The 12318-nt window shown below is 41.3% G+C and overlaps 1 protein-coding gene across 3 annotated transcripts in view; it reads left to right on the forward strand.

Annotated features, from left to right (window-relative positions):
* The first annotated feature begins 8083 nt into the window (after nt 1-8083).
* Nucleotides 8084-12318, forward strand: part of SEC24A (SEC24 homolog A, COPII component) — a 64859-nt gene continuing 60624 nt past the window's right edge. For 2 of the 3 annotated variants that reach the window (XM_012762189.3, XM_012762191.3), the window contains exon 1: nt 8087-8800. In XM_012762189.3, coding sequence (XP_012617643.1) covers nt 8704-8800 — 97 coding nt within the window. In that variant the 5' untranslated portion in view covers nt 8087-8703. Of the gene's footprint in view, nt 8801-12318 lie in introns of all 3 variants that reach the window. The other variant, XM_012762193.3, reaches the window with a different exon arrangement.

The following is a 12318-nucleotide window of genomic DNA, read 5'->3' on the forward strand; positions in this document are numbered from 1 at the left end:
AGCACTTCAGGAGGCCAAGGTAGGAGGACTGCTTAGAGATCAACCTCAGCAAGAGCAAGACCCCTGTCTTGACTAAAAATAGAAATTAGCCAGATAACCAAAAAAATAGAAAAAATTAGCTGGGCGTGGTGGCGCATGCCTGTAGTAGAAAAAAAAAAAAGTAGGGGGAGAAAAAGGATAACAGGATAACAAAGTAGTCATGAGAGTGGTGAGTGGAGAGGTGGCAGAAGCTAGTATTGGAGGCCAGCCTTAAAGGGTACATAGGATTTTTTCCCACACTCTTTATTTTCATTTTTTTGTGTGTGTGGTAAAATACACATAGCATAAAATTTACAATCTTAACTATTTTTTTTTTTTTTTTGAGACAGAGTCTCACTCTGTTGCCCAGGCTAGAGTGAGTGCCCTGGCGTCAGCCTAGCTCACAGCAACCTCAAACTCCTGGGCTCAAGTGATACTACTGCTTCAGCTTCCCGAGTAGCTGGGACTACAGGCATGTGCCACCATGCCCGGCTAATTTTTTCTATATGTATTAGTTGGCCAATTAATTTCTTTCTATTTATAGTAGAGACGGGTCTCGATCTTGCTCAGGCTGGTTTCGAACTCCTGACCTCGATCAATCCACCCGCCTTGGCCTCCCAGAGTGCTAGGATTATAGGCGTGAGCCACTGCACCCAGCCCATCTTAACCATTTTTAAGTGTACGGTTTGCTGGTATTAAATATATTCATGATGTTGTAGAACCATCACTACCATCTATCTCTGTGACTCTTTGCATCTTGTAAAACAAACTCTGTACCAATTAAACAGGTAACTACTCATTCCAGCCTTTGGCAGCCACCATTCTACTTTACCTCTGATTCTGACTACACTAAGTACTTCATATAAATGGAATCATACAGTATTTATCTTTTGTGACTGGCTTATTTCACAAGCCAGTGAAATATGTTCACAATGTTCATCCACATTGTGACATGTCAGAATTTCCTTCCTTTTAAGGCTGAATCCCTCAATCTTTTTGATGATTGTTGTTGCTGTTATAGAAGTAATGCACAGTAATTATTCAAAGTTTGGAAAATCCAGAAAAATATAATGGGAATAAAAATCACCCTTAATTGCAACACACAGATGAAACCAGTTTTATAAGATTATATGCTATACACTTTTATAAAACACTTAAAATGAAAACCAATCTAGCTATAGACTATAGTTCAAAGACTGGTTCCAACACTAGTAGCCACTCAAAGTTTCACTTCCTATGTCTGTAAAGTGGACACTAATGAATAATATATCATATTGAGAGAGTAACACATAAAAAGGAATAGATATGAGAAAAGCACTAGACAAGTATTATGGTTTAACTGGCTAGGTTTGGCCTGGGACTTCGGAGATCTTACTCTCAAACTGTAGAGCCTTTTGAGGGTTTCGAGCAGAATAGGAACATGGTCACAATGTGTTTTTGAAAGTTTCTCCTGGCAGCAGTGTGTGGGTTGTACTGGAACAAGTTAAGACTGAAAGCGGAAATCAGTAATGAGGCTAATGCAATCATGCAGGTGAGAGGTAACAAGAGCCTGGGTTGAGTCAGTGGGAACAGAGAAACAGGGAGACGTGTGAGAAAGAGGGAGTCATGAGTAAAGGTTGGAATCCATAAGCTTTCGTGATTGATTGTATGTGGCTAGCAAAAGCAAAAGAGATATCAAAGTCCAAAGTTTTAATTTGGGCTAGTAAATCCACTTCTATCTTCATTGTAACCACCTTACTGTAGACACCATTATTTCTGGTCGGGTTACAGCAACAACTTCATTCTTTCTCCTCCAATCAATTATCCTTACAGTGGTTGGATTGATTTTTTTTATGGATTCATCTTAAAGCATGAATTGGATCAAATTACCCTCCTGTTCATCATTCAATTGCTTCCCAAAGCCTCTAAACTCCTTACAATGGCTTATAAGGGTCTCATTGCTCTGGTGCCTTCTGCTACTCCAGTCTGTCTCAGGCCACTCTGCCTTGCTCACCACAGCAAGATCATTCCTGCCCCTGGGCATTTGTAGGTGCTGTTCCTATGCCTGAGGTCTTTTTGAACTCCTGACCTTGAGCAATCCGCCCGCCTCGGCCTCCCAGAGTGCTAGGATTACAAGCGTGAGCCACCGCGCCCGGCCTTGCCTGAGGTCTTTGTTCTCCCCATCTTCTCTCTTTGTATAGCTAGCTTTCTCATCCTTTGGACTATAGCTTAAATGTCACCTCCTGTCCTAACCATCCTATCCAAACTAACTTCCTGCTTCTTTACCTCAGCACTGATTCCTCAGTAACTCTTACCAAATTTGAAACTTAAAAATACATATTTCTGGGCCGGGCGTGGTGGCTCACACCTGTAATCCTAGCACTTTGGGAGGCCGAGGCGGGCCGATTGCTCAAGGTCAGGAGTTCGAAACCAGCCTGAGCGAGACCCCGTCTCTACCAAAAATAGAAATAAATTAATTGACCAACTAAAAATATATATACAAAAAAGAAATTAGCCGGGCATGGTGGCACATGCCTGTAGTCCCAGCTACTCGGGAGGCTGAGGCAGTAGGATTGCTGAGCCCCGGAGATTGAGGTTGCTGTGAGCCAGGCTGACGCCACGGCACTCACTCTAGCCTGGGCAACAAAGTGAGACTCTGTCTCAAAAAAAAAAACAAAAAAAAACCATATTTCTTAGCCGGGCTTGGTGGCTCATGCCTCTAATCCTAGCACTCTAGGAGGCTGAGGCGGGCGGATCGTTTGAACTCAGGCATTTGAGACCAGCCTGAGCAAGAAGCGAGACCCTGTCTCTACTAAAAAAAAAAAAAAAAAAGAAAGAAAGAAATCAGCTAGACATAGAAAAAATTAGCTGGACATAGTGGTGCATGCCTGCAGTCCCAGCGACTCGAGAGGCTGAAGCAGGAGGATTGCTTGAGCCCAGGAGTTTGAGGTTGAGGTTGCTGTGAGCTAGGCTAATGCCACAGCACTCTAGCCTGGGCAACACAGTGAGACTCTGTCTCAAAAAAAAAAAAAAAATATATATATATCTTTACATTTTTATTTTGTTTTCTCCAACTGTAAACTACTCAGAAGGAAGAGATCTTGTCTCTGTCCTGTTCTGTTTTGCTTGGTGCCTGGCACATGAAAGGCATTACACACACACACACACACACACACACACATACACACACACAGGCACATATACATTTTTTCTTTTTTTAAAGAGATGAGGTCTCACTCTGTTGCCAAGGCTGGAGGGTAGTAGTGCGATTAGAGCTTTCCACAGCTTCCGACTCCTGGGTCCAAGCAATCCTCCTGCCTCAGCCTCTCGAGTAATTGGAATTATAGGCTCAAGGCACCATGCCTGGATCCTAATACATACTTTTTGAATGAATGAATGAATTAGTGAATGAAGGAGCTTGACTGGTGAGGTCATTCATCAGAAAGTGGCATGAGGAAAAGGTGGATTTAGAGGAGAAGCTGCATTTCCTATCTCTAATACCATGGTGTCACAGTATGTGTAGAGGGAGCTATTTGGGGTTAGAAAAGGAAAAAGAAAGCGTTGCAATTTAATATTGTATCTCTAGCCCTGCCCATGAGGGACAGGGTCTGACCAGAGGCTAACATTATTTCCACTATACTATTAGGCTTATATCAGATGGGTCTTAAACAGCATAATAGTTGAGAATCTAAAACCACTAGAGACCAACACAGTTTAGAAACAAGTGCTAGTGATGTGGTTTAGACTGTAAGGGCAGTAGGAACTCATAGCACTCAATCAATGAGGGTCAAAATAGAAGAGATGACACTTTAAATTTACTTATTGAAAAACGTTATTGAATATAGTACCTGTTAAGTGTGAGCCCCCAAGCCAAGTGCTGAGAATACACAGGTGAGTAAGACACAGTTCCTGGTCTCTACTCTCTAAGAGGAAAACAGGCATGATCACCTTAAAATTGACAGGATGATATATATTAGACTAAGTTGGCCAAAATAAAAAATAGTTATCTGGATATGTGTACACATATTCCACTGAAGAAAGATAAACACAGATACATATATAACAACGACGAGAAGGGTTATGAAGAAAGATAAGCAGGGTAAGAGAGAGAATTATTAATAGCAGGGGGAGAGTGCTGTTATACAGGATGTTTAGGGAATGCCTCTTCAATTAAGGTAACATTTAAGCAAAGGTCTGAAGGGGTGAGACTGAGCTCCCTGGTTGTCTTGGGGAAGTGCATCCCAAGTAACAGAAGTAAGTGTAAAGGCAGGCTTGTGCTTGGATGCCTAATGTGTCTGGATGGAATGAGTAAGAGGGAGTGTGGAAAAAGATGAGGTCAGAGAGGTAGCAAGGCCAGGTCATGAAGGCTATGAGTAGGACTTTGGATTTTACTTGGCATGAGATGAGAAAAGTCATGCAGAGAAATTTCAACTTGGTAGAGCAGGCAGGGGGAGCAATTGCAGATTTAGGGGTACAGGAAAATAAAAAAGGTGGAATCAGTATTTTAGGAGCTCAATTCAACATGCAGAATGAATTAGAAAGATGGAATTCAGAAAGACTATTCTACTAGTTCAAGTGCAAGATGTTGAAAAGTAACCAGAATGGGCAGTGAGAGGGCTGGGTGCGGTGGCTCACGCCCGTAATCCTAGCATTCTGGGAGGCCAAGGCAGGAGGATTGCTCAAGGTCAAGAGTTCAAAACCAGCCTGGGCGAGACCCCATCTCTACTAAAAATAGAAAGAAATTAATTGACTAAAGATATATATACAAAAAATTAGCTGGGCATGGTGGCGCATGCCTGTAGTCAGGAGGCTGAGGCAGGAGGATCGCCTAAACCCAGGAGATTGAGGTTGCTGTGAGCTAAGGCTGACGCCACGGCACTCACTGTAGCCTAGGCAAGAAAGTGAGACTCTGTCTCAAAAGAAAAAAAAAAAAAAAAAGGGCAGTGAGAATGTTAAGAGCTACATAAAGATAAAAACTTTTCAAAGAAAGCGATTTATTGGCTTGGTGTGGGATGAGGGTACTTGTGATGTATTAATAGCTTCGGAGCTGCTGACTTTAGATACAAAGAGATGTCCTGTCAGAGACAAATGAGGGCAAAAGGATTGTTCTTAAAATGTAGCCACAAGTAAGTTTCAGTGAATGAAACTATTGTTTGTATAAACCTGTTGGTAATTGAAACTGTTTTTTAAAATATAAATAGATCAATTTATAAAAAAACCCAAAAACTAAAGGACCTAAAATAATGTCCTCCTTCCTGAAAAGTAAATTGAATTGATCCTACTTATCACCTGACAATGAGCAAGCAGGTAAAGGGGGCCCTGGTGTGAGCCTAAGTCCATGTCTGCACATCAGCAAATTTTATTAGGAATGCTATCTACTTCCAAAATAAATAATCAAATGTAATGGAATATTCTTTGTATAGTGGTTATCTCCTTGCTGAAATAGTTTCTTGTCACTTATTTTGTTGTTTACAATTTTGTTAAGTAGGATTGAAGGCTCTGAAAATAATGTGCAGAAAATCTCATAATGGAAATAAGAATTGTGTATACGTGGCAGAAGGGTCCTGTTCTGGAAAAGATAAACAAAGTAGAATACATTATTGACATCAGTTTAGAAAAGTGTATGGTAGCGTAGAGTACATATAGGTAAATACTTAATATGAAAATTACTTAACTGTTTTTACATGTTACCTCATCTCAATTACTTAAGCATTTGATCTCAGTATTCTAAAGCTGATTACATTGGAAGTATAAAAAACATTTGAAAGACTTAACTATAGGGTTTTTTTGTTTGTTTGTTTATTGAGACATGGCTTGCTAGCAACAGCAGAGGGCTAAGAGTGTGGTAGCATCAGCACAGCTCACTGCAACCTCAAACTCCTGGGCTCAAACTCCTCCTGCCTCAGCCTCCCAAGTAGCTGGGATTACAGGAACATACCACCATGCCCTGCAAATTTTCTTTATTTTTGGTAGAAACAGGTTCTCCTAGGACTCCCAAAGTGCTATGATTATAGGCTTAAGCCACTGTGCCTGGCCCTGGAGGGGATAATAGCAATACAAAAACTTAGGGGTAGAATAAATTTTAGAAAAAGTATTGTTTACTTATTAGGAAATTATTTATGTTCACTTAACCTCATTTAACCAATTAGATTATTTGCTTTTTAAAATCTCTGAACACAAAGATATTGCTTAAACAGAACAAAGTTCAAAGAAAGCTTGATTTAACCAAATCAAACCACTGTGTCAAGGTCAACAAACCAGGATCATTCAAATAGAGTTCCAAAAAAAAAAAAAAAAGAATTAACTAATGTAAGTATGAGACCAGGCCTAAGCATTTGCTTCTTTGAAGAGTGACCCTGATTTTCTGTCTAATCTCAAGAAGGTTCAGTTTCTCTCTGAGATCTATTTTCTCTTTAAAACACTGAGAAGCTTGTGTTTGTGTATCTTTTTATGTGTTTTTGGATCTATGATTTGGGATTTTGTTATAGTGGTTTTAAGCTGAAAACAATTTGACCAAAACTATCATCTTTATTCATTCTAAAGGCAACTTTGGGCTGGGTGCAGTGGCTCACGCCTGTAATCCTAGCACTCTGGGAGGCGGAGGTGGGCGCATTGCTCGAGGTCAGGAGTTCGAAACCAGCCTGAGCAAGAGCGAGACCCCCGTCTCTACTATAAATAGAAAGAAATTAATTGGTCAACTAATATATATAGAAAAAAAATTAGCCGGGCAGGGTGGCGCATGCCTGTAGTCCCAGCTACTTGGGAGGCTGAGGCAGGAGGATCCCCTGAGCCCAGGAGTCTGAGGTTGCTGTGAGCTAGGCTGACGCCACAGCACTCACTCTAGCCTGGGCAACAAAGCAAGACTCTATCTCAAAAAAATAAATAAATAAAATAAAGACGACTTTGAATGTAGATCTTGTACAAGGAATATAATTGTTCATTTCCACCTATAGCAAATACATTTTTAGTGAGGTTTTGAGGCAAATGACATCAACAACAGGGTTAGGATAAAATTTAACATTTAGTTATTTCAATTTTTTACTACTTATTTTTCAGGTCTGACAGTGGTTGGTTTAGATCTTGCTTTTTTTTTTTGTTTTGCTAACTTATTGGGGTTCAATAGATCTTGCTTTTTTTTGTAGATAACATAACATTTCATAGCAGGCACTTGATATCAAATGATTTAGGTAAGATGTACTTCACCCTGAGATTGCAAACCGGTGGCATGACATTTTAATCAACAGTACAAATCTGTAAAGGGCTTTATCATCAGCCCAGAGCAGGAAAAAGCTAAATAGAATGAAGGTAGACTGAGATCATTAAATAACTATGTTGTCTAATCAACCCAGTTTCTATCTCTTTGGCCTCAAAACTAAAAAAAGTCTACTTGCCAAAAAAAAAAAAAAAAGGGGAAGTTTGAATTATTTACCTTTCTGTAAACTCTTAGAAGAGGAAACAAAACTGCCATTTAAATGTGCTGGTAATGAATCAGCGAGTTTCAAAATTAAAATAGCCTCTGAACCCTCTGGTCAAAAAGCCTCTCTTCAGCTTGATCACACTTTTATGTATATGTATATTATATGTATATATATATTTGAGGGAAGGAGTAAGGAAGGAACTTTATTTTCCTTTTTTGAGACACAGTCTCACCCCAGCAAACCCAGGGAGAGTGCAGTGGTAGCATCAATAGCTCACTGCAACCTACAACTCCTGGGCTCCAGCGATCCTCCTGCCTCAGCCTCCCGAGTAGCTGGGACTACAGGCATGCGCCACCATGCCCGGCTAGTTTTTCTATTTTTACTAGAGATGGGGGTCTCACTCTTGCTCGAGCTGGTCTCAAGACTCCAGAGCTCAAGGGATCCTTCTCGCCTCGGCCTCCCAGTGCTAGGAGCCACCACGCCGGACCTTGATCACACTTTTAACACACACACATATTTAGCCACCTCTTTCTGAAATCCTACACAATTTACACCCGGAATATGACGACGAAATGTGAAATGAAATACTGCGACGGGCATTAACCGGTTCAGCTACCAGGGGCGGTACGGTCGCAGCGCGGGACGATGACGTCAGTCGCGTCAGGTAGTCGTCGCAAAACTATCGGTCCCGCCCCACGAAGGCGGCTGCCGCATTCCAAAGTGCACTTCGATCTCTGCCCAGCTGGCCAGGTCACGTCGACGGCGGGAATTTCCGTAGCGGTGACACACAGCACTTCCGGCCGGCGGTGATAGTCACTGACGTGGCAGGAGAGGCCGAGCACGGTCCTCCTGGCCGGGACGCCAGGAGCTGTCAGGTGGTCTCGGGGAAACCCCTAGCGAAGAGCTGAGAGCGCCGGCGGCGGCTGCGGCCACTAGCCCGGAGCCGGAAGTGCCACGTGTCCCGATTGCGCATGCGCAGCAGGCGGCTGACAAGCACTTCCGTCCGGGGCCTCCCTCCTCTCCCGGTTTGGTTGCTACCTCCCGGCCGGGCGTTGGAGGCCCCACCGGCCGGACTCCGAACCCTCAGCTCCCAGGCTAGGCTGTGTCCGCCGGCGGGCTCAGGAGAGTGGGGCGCCATGCCTCGGGCTTGATGCACCGTGCTCCATTCTCCCAGGCTGCAGTCCTAAGTTGTGAACACCCGCCGTCCGCCTCAGCAGTCGGCTTTCAGCTCTCTGCCGGGCGCCGTTGTCGGCCCTGAACAGCTCCTTCCACCTCTGCCGCCGTCGTCATGTCCCAGCCGGGAATGCCGGGAACTGGCGGCGCCCCAGCCGATCTGCAGGCCCAGAACGGGGCCGCCTCGGCCTCGGGGTCTCCCTACACCAACGGTGAGTGCTGCCTGGGTCCGGGCTCGAACTGACCTTTGGTTTCTTGAGGCAGCAGAGATGGAGGGGTGGTCTCCCTGCTGGGGTTTGGCGCCGGTGCTGGTGGACGGCAGGGAGACCGCGGCGAACGTGCACCATAGCCTCAAGGCTTGTCTTAGTGTTTCATATTTATTTATTCAGTCAGCAAACAGTTAATGAGCACCCGCCGTATGCAACGCCGTCAGTAAACATAAGTGAGAAAATACAGACTTGGTCAATACCTCAGACCTGGAATCCCAGGATCACACACAGGGCCTGTGTGCTTTGACCCTCCCGTGCCACCGCACTCTAGTCTCCTAGACATCAGGGTTTGGAGTCCGATTCATCTCGGTTCTGTAGGCCCTGAAGTGGGGTGGGTGTTCTGCTCAGTCTGAGTTTGGGAGATGAATACATGACTGCTTATGGAAGACCTCTTTACGGCCTACTCATCTCTCCCAGAACCTTCCCAGAATTGTACCTAGGCCACCTGTTTTCAGCTGTGAAAGAACGAAATAGAAGAGAGGCTCTCCTGTTTGATTTCCAGAGGTGTTTACATCACTTGAAAAGTGGTTGGACACAACTCTGAACTTCTGACGAGAGTGTACATGTGGCAATGTAGTTTGTCATTTGGCATGAGAATGTCATAATTTTATACCTATTCTAGGATTCCTTAAATTGTCTTCTATTGTGGTATACTAAGTTTGTTATATGTTATAATAGAGAAAAACAGGTTTTCTGCCAACAACTTGCCTGCTTACCAATTTACCTACAAATCTTTGGTTTATGGGCATAAGACTAGTAGAATAGGAATACTAAAGTACTTAAATTGCCATTGGAATCCAAGATTGCTGTGATGGAGAGAATAGCCAATGATTAAAATTGCTAATTTACATTATTTTTAGAGAAGACTACTGTTTTCTTTACAAAGCTGCCTCTAAAAGATTTTAAAAAATGCCTTTGAGTAGGCAGCTATGTGGGCAGAGGCAAGAATAAGTGGGGGAAAGACACTGACTGAAAGGGTGTTAAGTTGAATTAATTGTTATTTGTCAAATTTATGAGTTAACAGATTATGTAAACTACGTTTTATTCTAGGATATTTAGTAACATTACACGAAGGATAAAATCATTTTAAAACATTCATGTTAAGGTCAGATAACTTGAACAAGATGTCATATGGTTATGAGTTTCCCTTATAATCTATAAATTTTAATTTTACATAAACTGAAAATGGCAAATCCTCCAAATGTGCTTGTAAGTTTATATGTAAGTGTAGTTGTCATAATATTGAAATATTAAAGGAATTTAACCAATGTGATATTGTCACTATGTTGATTTGATCCAGTCCAACAGACATTTGTTGCACACCTTCTAAATTCTGTCCTTGTGCATATAAAAGATAATAAGAAAGCACTCCCTGTACATAGATTGCCCAGAACCAATTGGGAATTCAGACATGTAACTGGTGATTGCAGTTCAGGATGGTAGGAGCTGGAAGAATGTAGCCAACTGAGATGGGGAGTGAGATCATAGGACTGCACATATAAGCCTCTTTTAAAATATAATTTTGACAGTCTATTTATAAGCCCCATTTCTGAAGATAGAGATGTAATCTCTTTCTATAGATGTAATCTCAGTAAATGGTTAATGTCCTATATTGGGTGGCTTTATTGTTTATACTGCTAGGGGAGGGTATTTTTCTAGGAGGTGACAAAAAGTTTACATACTAGAGTCTAGTTTTGGTTAAGTGTTTCAAGGAGGTAATTGCTGCTTAAATATTCTATTGAAAACTTTTAAGCTTTAGATTTAATGTAGCTTGCTTAAATTATATATTATACTATAGTTGGATATTTAGATTTTTAAATATTATAATCAAAAGACCTAATAATAACCTTTTTCATTTTTCTATAACTTGCTTTCATATTGTATGGTGTCATTCTAGTACAGAATTCCTTATACACCAAGACATTTCTCTCGGAGATAAAGGTTTTTATCTAAGGAAGAGGTTTTTGTCTAAGTCTTTGTGTAGATTTGCGTATACATAGTTCCTTTGTGAAAATTGACAGTGAGACTGCAAGACTGCTTGAACTAACAGATCTTAATCTGATTATCATGTAATAAGGCTAAAGGCAAATAATGACTCCCAATATGAGTTAGTTGCTTTATTGACTATTTGAATAAACTTGTAAAGGCAGTTAGGAACTGTAGTTTTATTCATTTCAATTTTTGTAATATTGATGTAATATTCACTTTTTTATATATAGAATTATGGGTGAAAAGGATGTTCTCCTCTGCCTTTCCTCTCTCCCATTCCACTGTTATATTATGATTTTATAAAATAATATCTGACTTCCCTCTAGACTGTAAGCCCCATGAAGGCAAAAATGTCTGCTTTTGTGCATCTTTCTCTCTCCAGCTTCCCACACTGCCTAGCACATTTTAGGAGTTACTGGTTTTGTTGAATGAAAGTTTAAAATTGGGTATTTTGCAATTCAGTTTACTAAACATGTAATGAATTATTCATTATAAGATTAGAGCTTTCTTCTTTTTTTCATTTCTGTGGATTTTTGCACAGTATTACCAGCCAAAGCAATAGTATATGTGAGATTTTTTTCTTGTTATTAGTATAACACATTGACTGTCACACTAGAAAAAAAAAATTTTTATCCTTTGGGCCATGATATTTTATTTCAAAAATAGAATAAAAACTTCAAAAACAAAACAAAGGCCATGCGTGGTGGCTCACACCTGTAATCCTCTGAGAGGCTGAGGCAGGTGGATCACTCAAGGTCAGGAGTTCGAAACCAGCCTGAGCAAGAGCGAGACCCGTGTCTACTAAAAATAGAAAGAAATTAATTGGCCAACTAAAAATATATAGAAAAAATTAGCCGGGCATGGTGGCACATGCCTGTAGTCCCAGCTACTCAGGAGGCTGAGGCAGGAGGATCGCTTGAGCCCAGGAGTTTGAGGTTGCTGTGAGCTAGGCTGATGCCACGGCACTCTAGCTGGGGCAACAGAGTGAGACACTGTCTCACCAAAAAAAAAAACATGATCCTTTCTAATTTAATGAAAAATTTGTTATTTTTTATTGTTTTCTGTGCATGAGTTACATGCAAGTTGAAAAATAGTTCACTCGGGTTCTAAGGTAAATAAATAGACATTTGAGTTACATATGCTTCACCGGGCCCCGAGCTCAAAACTAGGGTGAGTTAAATACACTGGTAGTTGATGTGTTAAATGCTAGGCTTATGCTAATACTTCTATTTTGGGAGTGATAGAAAGGATCTTTTAGTTTCACTGTAACATAAACCATATTTATGATTGTTTAATATAGGAAGTCTTTAGTTGTGATCAGAGCATGCTGTGAATAAAAATGGTATATGATCTATAACACACTGATTGTTGTGATCAGGTTCCATTTAATGTTTTCAGTGGGGTCAGTACATCTAGATTCCCAGAATACTCTTCACATATCTCTATTAGAACTTACCACGTTGCAGTGGTAA

This window comes from Microcebus murinus, chromosome 21, assembly GCF_040939455.1.
Source record: "Microcebus murinus isolate Inina chromosome 21, M.murinus_Inina_mat1.0, whole genome shotgun sequence".
In the NCBI taxonomy this organism is placed as follows: Eukaryota; Metazoa; Chordata; class Mammalia; order Primates; family Cheirogaleidae; genus Microcebus; species Microcebus murinus.